Source organism: Equus przewalskii, chromosome 2 (assembly GCF_037783145.1).
Source record: "Equus przewalskii isolate Varuska chromosome 2, EquPr2, whole genome shotgun sequence".
NCBI lineage: Eukaryota > Metazoa > Chordata > Mammalia > Perissodactyla > Equidae > Equus > Equus przewalskii.
The window spans coordinates 28,711,390-28,723,989 of NC_091832.1; the positions used below are offsets into that span (position 1 = coordinate 28,711,390).

The 12,600-nt window shown below is 44.6% G+C and overlaps 1 protein-coding gene across 2 annotated transcripts in view; it reads right to left on the minus strand.

Annotated features, from left to right (window-relative positions):
- Positions 1-12,600, minus strand: part of ARID1A (AT-rich interaction domain 1A) — a 67,393-nt gene that overhangs the window by 14,240 nt on the left and 40,553 nt on the right. The window contains exons 5-8 of one of the 2 annotated variants that reach the window (XM_070610577.1): positions 3,255-3,495; positions 2,874-2,963; positions 2,159-2,326; positions 905-1,217 (exon numbers count right to left, since the gene is read on the minus strand). In XM_070610577.1, coding sequence (XP_070466678.1) covers positions 905-1,217; positions 2,159-2,326; positions 2,874-2,963; positions 3,255-3,495 — 812 coding nt within the window. Of the gene's footprint in view, positions 1-904; positions 1,218-2,158; positions 2,327-2,873; positions 2,967-3,254; positions 3,496-12,600 lie in introns of both variants that reach the window. The other variant, XM_070610576.1, reaches the window with a different exon arrangement.

A 12,600-nucleotide genomic window follows, 5' to 3' on the forward strand; every position in this document is an offset into this window, starting at 1 on the left:
GTTTAAGGTATATACTCCTTGAGAATGGAGCCCTCCTGTGTGTCTTAAGTACTGCCTCCCTCTAAGGTATTTCCAAAATCAAACTGTGTTTCCATTTAAGGCCCTCTCTATGACAAAAGGCCTAGATTAAATGCTTAATTTTACCACTCTTTATCACATCAAATCCCAACCAAACTGGACCTCTCATAGCATAGCACCTGGAAGGGCTTTGCATTCTTTCTTGATGAGCCTACCACAAATTTTGCGCTTCTATCTTTCTGATACCAAACCCATCTCTTCACAGTCACTCACCCTATTCTACCTTGGTCCATCAACATCCCAATAAGCAACAGTCACTTTTAGAACTTTAGGTACCAACAATGGGATGCACAGACACAGCCTTCAAAACAGTAGAATTATATTCACTGAAGTCAGTGGCCAAGGAAGAAATGAATCTTCAAGTCATTAAACCAAATCATATGAACCTTTTGCACTCTAGCACCAGAGTCAAACACACAGGACCACATAGAACAGTAGGAGAAATGGCAAACCACAACCCTACCATCCTCTTGTACCACAGATCCAACTCATGTGTATCATTAAAAATGCTTTTGGAAACCAAGAAACTAGACTGTCAGAAGAAACGAAGAAACTCTGAAGACTTATTTTAGTAATCAAAATAACCTGTGCTTTAATAAAGTTCTTTACATATGATATCTGGTCATGTGAAATTTGCTATCTAAGATGCTTAAGAATCAGCACTTTTGTTGTGTTTTTCATTGCAAGGAAACCTAGTTTTCTAAAGAACTCTCAGTAAAATGCATATTTACCAAGATGACAAGGTTTAGGTCCAGAAGCATCTCAATGACCTGAGTGACTCTACAATTTCCTTGCACTGACACCCACATTACTTCCCAGGCCTTACCTGTTTTGGATAGAGTTGGCAGCAACATGCATGGCGACAGCAGTTTCTTGAGTTTTCCGGTTCATGCCCCCTGGTGGGGGACACATCCCTGACCCAACCTGAGGTGGCATATTGGCCATGTTAGGGCCATAAGGCCGGTTGCCCATGGAGGCGTGACTCATTCTCCCTGGAGGAAGTGTGCCATAAGGGGGGATGCCAGGCTGTCCATGCATCTGACCTCCAGCACCCATAGGGTTCATGCTTCCAGCCATGCCCGCACTGGGGTAGTTAGCGTTGGGCAAGGCATTATAGTTTGGCTGCCTTGGGTAGCCTCCTGGGAGGGGAAGAAGGAGAGAAGATGTAGAGCCTTGGTTAGTGACTCATTAGCACCTCACTAATATCACTCAGCTCACACTTCAAAGACAATAAACAACGTGAATCATTCAATATTTGGTCTGTAAAGAGACCAACTTCATGGTAGTCTTTACCCCATTTAAAAAAAAAAAAAAGGGAAGGGGGTGGCCAGGAGCAAATAAAGACAGGCCTCAATTGTTCCATCTTTTTTTTTTTTTTTAAACAGGCTTTTCTTTTTTTTCCCTCTCCCCAAACCCCGAGTACATCATTGTATATCCTAGTGGTAAGTCTTTCTAATTCTTCTCTGTGGGATGCCACCACAGCATTGCTTAATGAGTGGTGCATAGGTCCATGTCTAGGGTCTGAACTGGTGAACCCCGAGCTGTGGAAGTGGAAGACGTGAACCTAACCACTATACCACCATGCCAGCGCCCTTCCCTCATCTTAAAGACAGCACAGCACAGAGAAAGGCTGCCTGGCAGGCAAGGCTGGCTTTGCTGCTATCCAGGCCCTTCAATTCCCAGAATTCTTCTCTTTTTACATACTCATCTTGCCTTCTCTCTCCCATTCTCTGTGTAAGACGTTCAGCTTTAGATCTGTCTAGAGCTGATTTTGAGCAAAGATTTATTCTATTAGGACTAATTTACTAAAAAATAATTTTAACAACCAATAATTACCATTTATTAAGTATCTGTGCTCAGTCTTGGGCTAAACACCTTCTTCCCATTTTACAGATGAAACAGAGGCTCAGCGATATTCAACGACTTTCCCATGTGACAGTCCTGCCCTACTTTAGGGCTGGGCCTTGGTGGATTTAAAGCAAAGGACAGTTCTACTCTTACAACTCAGATAGCAGCATATCCGACAAAGAATATTTTCTTGTCTCACCTCTAGGTACTCCTAACTGGGTAGTATACTCACCCTGTGGGCCGTACTGACTCCCCTGGGGACCATAGCTCCCCATGGAGTTCTGCTGGTAGGAGCCCATGCCTGTGTGCATCTGTCCTCCAGAAGGCTGACGTGGAGATAAGGCTGAGCCGGGCTGGGGGGAACTGTACTGGGGCATCTGGGGGTTCCTCTGCATATAACCTATTTGTGGGTAGTATCCATATAGTTATTACCTTGGTACAACGGGAACAAATGCTTTCCCTTATCCTAAGACTTCACCATCTACATTCTCTTTAGCAACTACTTGTATGAAGTCTCTACCTTATTTGTCATATAATTAGATGCCCTTTTAGGCACCCTCCCTGCCCAGGCGACACAGCCATTAACCAGGGCATGCCAACTGTTTCTACTAAACGGGGGTTTGAAAAGGCAAATAGCAATGACAAAAAACAAAATGGTGTAGGATTTAAAGGGTAAAGATTTGATGCTGAGTCTTCAGTATTTGCTGACCAAATAAGGCACAATGGAGGTGGGGATCCATCAAAATACAAAAACAGAGACAAAGAATGACCATGGGGGGAACACAATTCTAGAGCCACCAACATGGGCAAGCCCACTCTAACTTTACAATTTTTGGCTGAGATTGTCCTAAATTTCATGGTCCTATAGTTCTCCAAAAGCTACTGCACAGGATAATAAAGTATCTGCCTTAGCCATCCATCCTTCCCTCAAAGCCCAGGCCCCTCACCTCGATCTTGGGCAATGCTCGATTGGTTCATGGAAGGATGCATGATGCTGTCCGACTGGCCACTGGGTGGCCGAGGTGGCATCTGGTTGCCTGCTCCAGAGAAAGAAAGAAGAAAGCGAATCATGGCTAAGCCTGGAAATTCTAGCTAGAAGGTCAATTCAGACCTGGCAATGGCTCCTGGGAAGGCTAAGCACCTCCCAGTATCACATACACAGAGAGATCTAGCCAAGGGGCTCCCACCTCCCATCTTTGAATGCTGAAGGGAAACTTTGCAGACAGGAACCAAAGATGCTCTCTCTGCCAGTGGAAAGCTGGGGCTCCCTGATATCGTTGGGGGCCAGTTCCCTTTCCCTCTCCCCAAAGCCCAGCACTTGAGGGTACCTGGCACTGCAGCAGGCGAAAGTGGTCCTGAGCGAGACTGAGCAACACTGGCAGGAGAGCCAACAGGAGACGGGGAGGGGCCTCGGATGCCAGGCAGGTGAGGGGAGGTATGAGGAGAGAAAGGAGACTGAGCTGGATTACTCTGCTCTCCTTGGCTGCTGGAAATCCCTGATGTGCTCACTCCAGGGCTCAGAGCTCCTTCTGTCCCCATGGGGAGATCATCTATTGAACCAGACAGATCCTGAAACATACACACAAGGACATGGATTAGGAATATTAGCTAGAAAGACTCTTCTTTCAATAATCCTACTATGTGATTAACATTTTCCTTAAACGATCAAGAGCAAACACACTGCACACATTATGTAGTCATGATACTATAGCTTACACATGGAAAACTCTCTACTAAGGGACAGATAGGAAATATTTTAGATTTTGCAAGCCATATAGTCTTTGTCACAACTATTCAACTCTGCCATCACAGTGCAAAAGGAGTCACAGACAATATACATAAACAAATGCGTGCAACTGTGTTCTAATAAAACTTTATAAAAACAAGTAACTGGCCCACAAGCTATAGTTTGCTGACCGCTGGTCTATCCACCAGAAGCAGATCTAGTACTTTCATCTTCTTTCCCAGCCCAAACTTTTACAGTCATAAGAGAATAGCTCTTTTGGTGAGCCTTCAGTTCTTTTCCAATGGGGAAACTTTATAAAACACTGCCAGGATGGCACCAGAAGCTACAAGAGTATGTTAACAAGTCTGAGCAAGGTTCACAGATCCCCTGTCATATTATCATAACCTACATTTACCAAGGACTCACTCACTTCAAGTTACCACACTTTAAAACATAAGGGGTAGGAGGTAGGAAACAGGTATATTGCATAGGAAAGACAATTTCTGAACTGCAAAGAAGGTCTGGGACTATACGTATTCCTAACACCTGGCCCATAACAGGGATGAACAAATGTTTACGAACTGAACAAACCCAGCCTTTTCCCTAGCTTTAAGTTTTTCATTGAGAACTTGGTGTTTATTTGGGGGCTTTGTCTTGAATTAATCAGTAAAAAGTTCACTCTAGGTTAGTAAACTCTAAGATTAGCAATCAGGAGCTCAATATGAAAAGTATTCATCCCAGGAAACACCCCCCCCCCCCCAGCCCCATGTTCATTCTTGAACAATATCACTGGCCTAACAACACATATTAACTTCAGGCTGGGAACTAACTACCCTGAAGAAAGGATGAAAGCTTTGGGTATGGGCTCAGGTCTGGGAAAACCCTAATACTCAAATGATTAAGAAAAGAGTTCTCTTAAAGAGACACATCTGAAGAGGAATGAGATCTAAAATGTCCTGATTTGAGTCTATTCCTTTTCCCACGACAAACTCACCCTGAAAAGATAAGTTTGAAGTGTCTCTGATCCTGCAGTGTGACAATAATGTTGGAGGTCAGAGGGTACCTGTGAGGTTCTCCCCCAAGTATCCAGGTGGGTTGGACTTCTGCAAACCAGTTGTTACTTCACTAGGCTAGGAGTATTTCTGCTGAGTTCTATGGAAACAAAGCTTGCCCTGAAGGCAAGGCAGGCAGGTGTGCATTTGAGTCTGTGTCCAGCTCTCAGTCTTAGCCGAGAAGTTAGAAAATGCTCGCTTTCCTACAAGCAGCAGACCTATTACACCATAGCATGCTTTAAGAAAGCAATTAGAATTAGTCCCAGTGCGGAGGGGAACTCAAGAAGTCCTCCTCTAGGTAACACCAAAGGGCCTCTTTTCTCTCAAAAGACTAAAGTACCTGGAGCTCCAAAGAGCCCTGGGTTCATCACAAGAGAGGAGCATGTTGAGGGCTAAGCTACACCAGGGACACCTGGACTCTGAGCCAAGGAGAGTAAACTCAAAGAGACAGCAAGATGACAAGAGGAGCCAACTGTGTAGGCCAGAAAAGATCTTGAAAGCCACTTGTTAAGCCCTGGTCTGTAACTGAAACCGCAGTCCAGTGCTCTGGTCTAGGGACCAGAAGGCTCCCCCAGCATTCCTTCCTACAGTCTCCACTGCTTATCAAACTGCTAGCTTCTGGTAATAAGAGCTACTTGCTTACAAGAAAAAGAAATTAGCCTATTTTGGAAAACAAGAATCAAAAGTCCATCCATAAGACAAGAACTTGGCTCTATTCAAATGGGTTTGAAAAACTAAGTGTTTTGAACATTGTTTTTAATTAAACATGTAAAACATGAACATTTTCATGGTAAAAACAGGTCAGATAGTATAGGTAAAGCCAAAGTTCCCCCCTGCTCTCTTTCTGCTGCCTTTAATAGAGAAACCCCTTTTCAATTTGATGTATATCCTTGGAGACCTTCTGAGGAACTGAGGAGTTAAAAAAAAGGGGGGGGGGAGCAGATGATGCTCAATGCAACTCATCATAGGGAAATGCAAATGAAAACCACAATGAGATATCACCTCACACCTGCTGGAATGGCTATTATCAAAAAGACAAGAAATAACAAGCAATGGCAAGAATGTGGAGAAAAAGGAACCCTTGTACACTGCTGGCAGAAATGCAAATTGGTGCAGCCACTATGGAAAACAATATGGAGGTTTCTCCAAAAATTAAAAATAGAACTACCATATAATCCAGCAATTCCACTTCTGGGTATTTATCAGAAGAAAATGAAAACACTAACTCAAAAAGATATGTGCACCTCATATTCACTGCAGCATTATTTACAATGACCAAGATATGGAAACAACCTAAGCATCCATCAATGGATGAATGGATAAAGAAAAAGTGGTGGGTGTAGGTGTGTGGGGTGGGCGAAATGGGTGAAGGGAAGTCAAAAAGTGCAAAGTTCCATTTATAAAATAAGTCATGGGGAGATAATGTACAGCATGGTGAATAAAGTTAATAATATTATAATGTGTATTTGAAAGTTGCTAAGAGATTAAATCAAAAGTTCTTATCACAAGAAAAAATTCTTAACTATATATGGTGACAAATGTTAAGTAGATTTGTGATCATTTGTAATATGTAAAATATCAAACCCTATGCTGCACATCTAAAACTAATATAAACGTTGATGTCAATTATACCTCAACAACAAAAAAAAAAGGAGGAAAAAGCCAACAACAACCCACCAACCACTGCCATTGGGTCAGGGCAGGGCCTGTGGATCCTCCTTCAGCCACACTTGTATTAAAAACCAGGCTCTCCATAGAACCCTAAGTGAATCTCCTAGTCCAGCTGAGGGATCCCAGGGGCCTGAAGACAATACTGGCAGCTCCTGGGGCTGGGCTCTAAGGACCCCGGAGGCATCTGTGGTGGCAACGTGGTGGATTCCTTCACAGAGACACTCTGAGGAGAGCTGTCACTTTTGGTAAAATGCCCTGAGCTCCTTGGAGAAAAAGTGCTAAATAAAACACTGTTTTAAAGCAGCCCCACGTGGGCTGGAATGCCTGGGCACAGAATAATAGCAGGGATTACTATTAAGCAACAGTAATCGTATCTCTCTGATTTGGTTGGTTTGAGGCCAATCTCTCAAACTGTCATTTTCATCAGATGGCAATTGGTCATTATGAGGGTAGTTGATTAAAAAAAATACAAAAACTAAGAACCAGAATGTTAGCATAGGAAGGGACAATTTACATTAACATTAACAATAAACTACCATTTGAGCATCTACGACGTGCCATGCACTTCATGGAGTTACTTAATTTTCTACAATTCTTGGAAGTAGGTATTTCCACCACTAACATGTTGAAGATGAGCAAGCTGATGCTCAGAGATTGGGTTACATGCCCAAGTCATCCAGCAAGTAAGTGGCAGAAACTAGATTCTGAACCCATGTCTGCTAAGACCCAAGGCCTATGTTTTTTCTCTCTCCATTATGCTGTGATACTATATAGACTGAGGAAAAAGTACCACACCTTTGAGTTAGGAGACCAAAGCCCACCTCTTGGTACTTGTCAGTTGTAACCTTGGGCAAGCTGGCAACAAGCTGGGCTTTGGTTTTCTCACTTATACTATGAGAGGACTGGACAAATCTGAGTTTGTGACACCCCTGGGGCATAAGCATGAAACTCCACTGGCACCATATGGTCAGGACCATATGGAATATGCAATACGAGCAGCAACGCCCTGGAACGAGAGATGCAACACACAAGCAGTATAAGATGTAAGACCTACCCATCGGTCCCAGTGGCTAATCACAGCAAATGTTTTTATCAGGAAATGGGAGGGAGTGGTAAGGGCAGAAGACTCCAAAAGTCGTCTCCCCCCTCTACCTACACGAATAGATACTGCTCTGAAACTCTTTTATTGCACAGGACACACCTCTGCTTTCTACCCTACAAAAAGCCAGTTTTTCAGGTCTTTTGTTCCACAAAGAGCCGGATGTCTGGTTGTTGAGTCAGACCTCAATGTGCCTAGCAAGTTCAGCTTTCCACAACACACTTATCACGGAGACAAAGTTCAATCAATCTAAGCCCCTATTCTCCCTGGCAGGGGGCCCCCCCGCCTTCAGCATTTCAGGACTCAGGTTATCAGTTCTCCCAAAAGGGCCCATCTAACAGGTACCTTTTGGGAGGACTGCTGAAAGAATTGTAGTAATACCCCTTACGTAGAAAGATCTCTTTCCCCAGGTTTGTTCTCCTCTGAGCATAATCCTGCTGAGAGATGAGAAGTGAGGAATAGCCCACTCAGTGGCCCTGCCAGTTCCAAGGAAGCAGCAGGGCCAGGGAGAATTTCCTCACGTGTTTCCAACGTGTTTCATGCATTTTATTGCTCATCTACCATGCAGATCAAAAGCGCTGGAGCAGATCCAACTATTTCACACAGAATCTCACACTCCAGGCTGGCTACAGCCCCGAAAGCCTTCGTTTCTAAACTTGAAATACTGCCCAACGTTATTTTGGGATGTGACCTGATAGAGGAAGCCCATAGGGACTCCATGACGATAACCGTTCCAGCTGTGATTGGTTGCCCAGCCCCAGCAAGTGCCAGCATGGGTTTGTCAGGCTCTGCTGACAAACAGAACTCAGCAGCTAACACCTTCTCTTCACACCACAACAAAACCATGCCCGAAATCACACAGTCCATACCTCACTGGGGCTGGGGGGGGGGGGGGAGGGGGAGGCGGGCAGGGAGGCTTTCTAGTGCTTTCACAGGAAGGGCTGCAAGTTCTTACATGAATTGGCTGTCTGATGAAGTACATTTTCAAGCAGGAAGATACCAGATCAGAGTTAGAGGAGGGGGATTTAAACAATCTCACGAGAATGATATCAGTTCATTTTGCCAAGTAGATTAAATAACATCAACAGGCAAGTCTAAAGAACAGGCTATGGCAATGCTCAGATTCAGGGTTTTTTCATAAATGTGGCTGAATCCTTGAGAAATGGAGCTTTTGTTAACCCCCAGACAGAGTTCTCATATTCTTTCGGCTGTGACGAGCTTTTGCCAAGTTGTGCTGACTACTGGCAGGGAAACCACTCACCAAGAGAACCAGGTAAATCCTACACACAAGCTTATATTAAGTTTATCTGTCTGTCTGTATGTGGTGGGACAATTGAGCCATACCCACTTAGACGACAGTCCTTGAATGAAAAAAGTCCAAATGCACAGCCTGAAACAACCAAATCTGTGCTGCAATTTGTCAAGTGTTTTCCCCCAAACTCGCCTAACAGATCCATGGCCATGGAGGAGGTTGCTCTCCCGCTGGAGAACGGGAGGAAATCCTGAAGAACACAGAAGAGGTTGAGAAACCTAACCTGTGAAGAAAGGCAGATAGTAGGCAAGAAGGCAACAGCTTTGGCAAACTTCAAGGAAAAAGGAGTTAAGACAATTATACAGGAACTACTTAAGGCAAATAAGTTTTTGAGAGACCTGCTTTTTCAGAAAGGCTTCTTTGAGCAACATACTTGTCAAGGGTTGGGGAGAAGAGCCTACCTCTATCAAGCACTTCTAAAAAATATTCAGTAAGATACAGTTTCTCTCTTTTTTCTACTGAGTCTTTGCTAAACGGAAGGAAGGGTGACCTGACCCACCCCAGACTGGTAGGGACTCCAGAGTTACAGAACTGCTGCACTCTTGTACCAATGAGTAGTCTCAGTCCAAGAGATTAATTGCCATCCCTGCCTAGAGAGCAGGCTAGCTAGTGCTGGCTGAAATGCAAGGAACGAATCAACACACAGAACAGGCTGCCTCCTATTGCTGGTAGTACTTCCAAGTCAGGAGTTAAGCAGGTGGTAAGAAGGGGAAAGAAAAGATGCAGAGGCCAACACCATCCTTCCAGCTTAGGACCAAGCACTATCTCCTGCCTAGACTACACTTACTGTTTGGAATAGCAGAAGTTGCCCGGGAAAGGCTCTGATAACTGTATTTCCTAACCCTCCACCCCAAGTTTCCAAAAACCCCTCACCAAACTCCCTCTTCTCTTTTTCTACAATAGGTTATTGTTCTGGGGATAATGGATCATTTCTTTTCTTGTATCTTCTGGCTGCCTGATGGGGAATGCACAGCAGAGAAGGGTCAGACTCTTCTTGTCTCCAGAACGCCTTTCAGGGGTCCACCTCCAAGAGGAAATCCCCTACATATACAGGTCAGAATTCATAAATAAAGCTCAAGGAGACCAAATCTCCAAATTCAAAGGATGCTGTAAAGAGGAATAAAGCAAGTCCCTTTGCAGCTCTCTCTTGAAGGAAAGCAGAACTAACAGGAATATGTGACTATCATGTGTTCATTCCTAAGGTATGTGGTTGACTCTTACTTAATTCTCACAACCATCTTCTGATGTAGGTGTCATCCTCATTTTTAACAAAGAAGCAGGAAGCTCAGAAGTTAAATGACTTGCCCAAGGAGAGAAAGCTATTAAACTGAAGATCTGGGGATTCAAACTCATATTTCTCCAACTCCAAAGCCTGCACTCTTTCCACCATAAGGTGGAAGCTTGCCACTATTAAGAGCAAGGCTTCATGCTCCAAAGAAGGTCAGGCAACAACCTGTCTCCAGACATGCTGGGTGATTAGCTACATGACTCTAATAGGCTAACCTCACTAGGCCTTACTTAGCTCCTCTATAGAAGGAAAAACTAAAACTAGATAATCCAACTTTACAAGTCTACAATGCTACATACTCCCCCTCTTTCCTAGCCACCCTTCCTATAAATCACTCTTCTTTTCTAAACCTTTTTTCATGGTTTATTTCAAATCAGCCCTTTCACCTTAACTCAAACCTACTTTCTCTACACTAAAGGGTATAGTACCTTTTCTCATTTCTGGGTCCTTAGAAGGGTATTTAATGTACAGGCAGAAGGGAGGAGGAAAGAATGACTTAGAATCTAGGGAGATATGCAGGACGTTAAGTCCCATGAACATAGGTATTTGGTCTCTGCTGATACTTATATTGAATGTGCTCTAATCCTGTTATCAAGCGTAAGGGTGTGGCCCAGAGAGAAAAGTCAAAACATCCCTGGCCTCTAGGTGGCCTCATCTCAGGCAATTTCAAACCCTCACATTTTCCTCCTCACCAGGCCCTGCAGCCACCCTTCCATACTGCAGGACAATTGAGCCTTGTTTAGGGGCCCCATTCTCCAAACTACAAGACGGGAAAGCTTCTTTCTGGGTAGAAGCCAAGCAAGATTCAACTCCTTGTCCAGCTGTGCTCCAACAATGGGGCAAAAGAGTTCTCCTCTAACACAGCAGGGTGGCTCATTTCCCAGCCACTGATGAGAACTGGGTGGGAAGACCAATTGCTTGACGTTGCACTATAGGTGCAGCAACTATAGATTAAAATCATTTTTGCCTTGGGAACTTCAAAGATGAAAACAGTTTTCTGGGGGCAAAGCCTCCCCAGGCAGTACAACATCCCTGGCCCCTCACCCTCATTCCACAGGTAGGGCCCAGAGTCCCTCCACGGCTACTCTAGACCCAGTGTTAACAGGACTGATGGCACTGTCCTTAATCTGCCCTTTTCCCCACTAGCTGGTGAGACCAGAGCAGGACCAGGATATATTCTCCTACGTTATTAGTGACCAGAAAAATGCAAGCACACAAAAGGCAAAATGCTTGATAAATGTTGCGCAATGAATAACCTACTCAAAAGCACCCTCTTTAGACCCAGTCTCTATTAGTCCTCTCTCTTTCCTTTAATCTTCATTTCCTCACTCTAACCCTGTACCTGAACTCTAGACCTCCACAATGAGGGAGAGAGACTCTCAGATGCTAGCATCAAGTGAACAGACCTTCCTGTCTAAAACTGGAAAGTGCACCCCCGAATGGGCCTTGGCCACCTGGGTAAGAGCTCTTGTTATAACTGCAGTGCAGGGAAGGAATGTCTGGAAAGGAGGCTGTCAGGAGGCGGAGCTCTGTGTCACCAGAAAAATTTCAATCTAATTACAAAAATACAAGAACCTGCTGTTCTAATCCACCTCAGCAAAAATCTCTTGAGGTGGGTCTGGCCCTTTGGGTGGAGGCTGAGGGCGTTGCTGAGGTGAAAAAGGGAGAGAAGAAAGACTGTTGGGCTGCCTGCATTCCTGTGGTGGGAGCCCCTGCAAACAGCAGCTAGGCCACTGCAGCAGCCATTGATTTTCCAGGGGTCGATATTCTGCTCCCACCGATCTGCTCGGCTAGAGGTTTAATCACACTGAGTGCTTCTGCTCAACATCTCCCCTGCACTTCCCCCTCCCCAAAGCAATAAAACAAACACCAAACACAATGAGAGTTGGCAATGGATTAGACGGTGCTCCCCACAGCTGGCCCCCACCCCAGAGAAATTCTAAGCACCAGTTCCAAGGAAGCCACAGCTACATGGGGAGTCCACAAGCAAGCTGCACGGACAGACCCACGGCCCCGGAGAACCTTTTAATCTATTGCCCAACACTCCCATGCAGACACTTAATAATTCAGAGACTTTACATTAAAAAAATCTAGGTTCCCGACTCGTGAAAAAAATGGATTCTAGAACTCCCTCTGGGCACTAATTGGCTGAAACCTTGCTTTCTAGTTCATAGTCCCCACCAGGCCTGTATAATACCATGTTACCTACCTAGCCAGCCTTCTAACACACACCCCTCCCTTGCAAAGGCTTCTCACCTGGGCCAGGAGAGAATGTCTTATCTAGTCAGAAACCACTTCTTCGCCAAAAATGTACAGTTTTAAGGGTCACTAGCTAACAGACTCAAATCTGAAAAAGATGAAACTGGGTCAGAGCTGGGCCTGAGTTAGAGCAGTCAAGAGCAGTGCATATTTATGGAATAGGGCTGTTCTAATCCCAGCAGGAAAGGAGCACTGTAAAGCTAGAGAAGGCAAAGAAATTAGGAACTCCCTACTTTCTCCACGTCAAGCATTCCCAGTGAGGAAGGC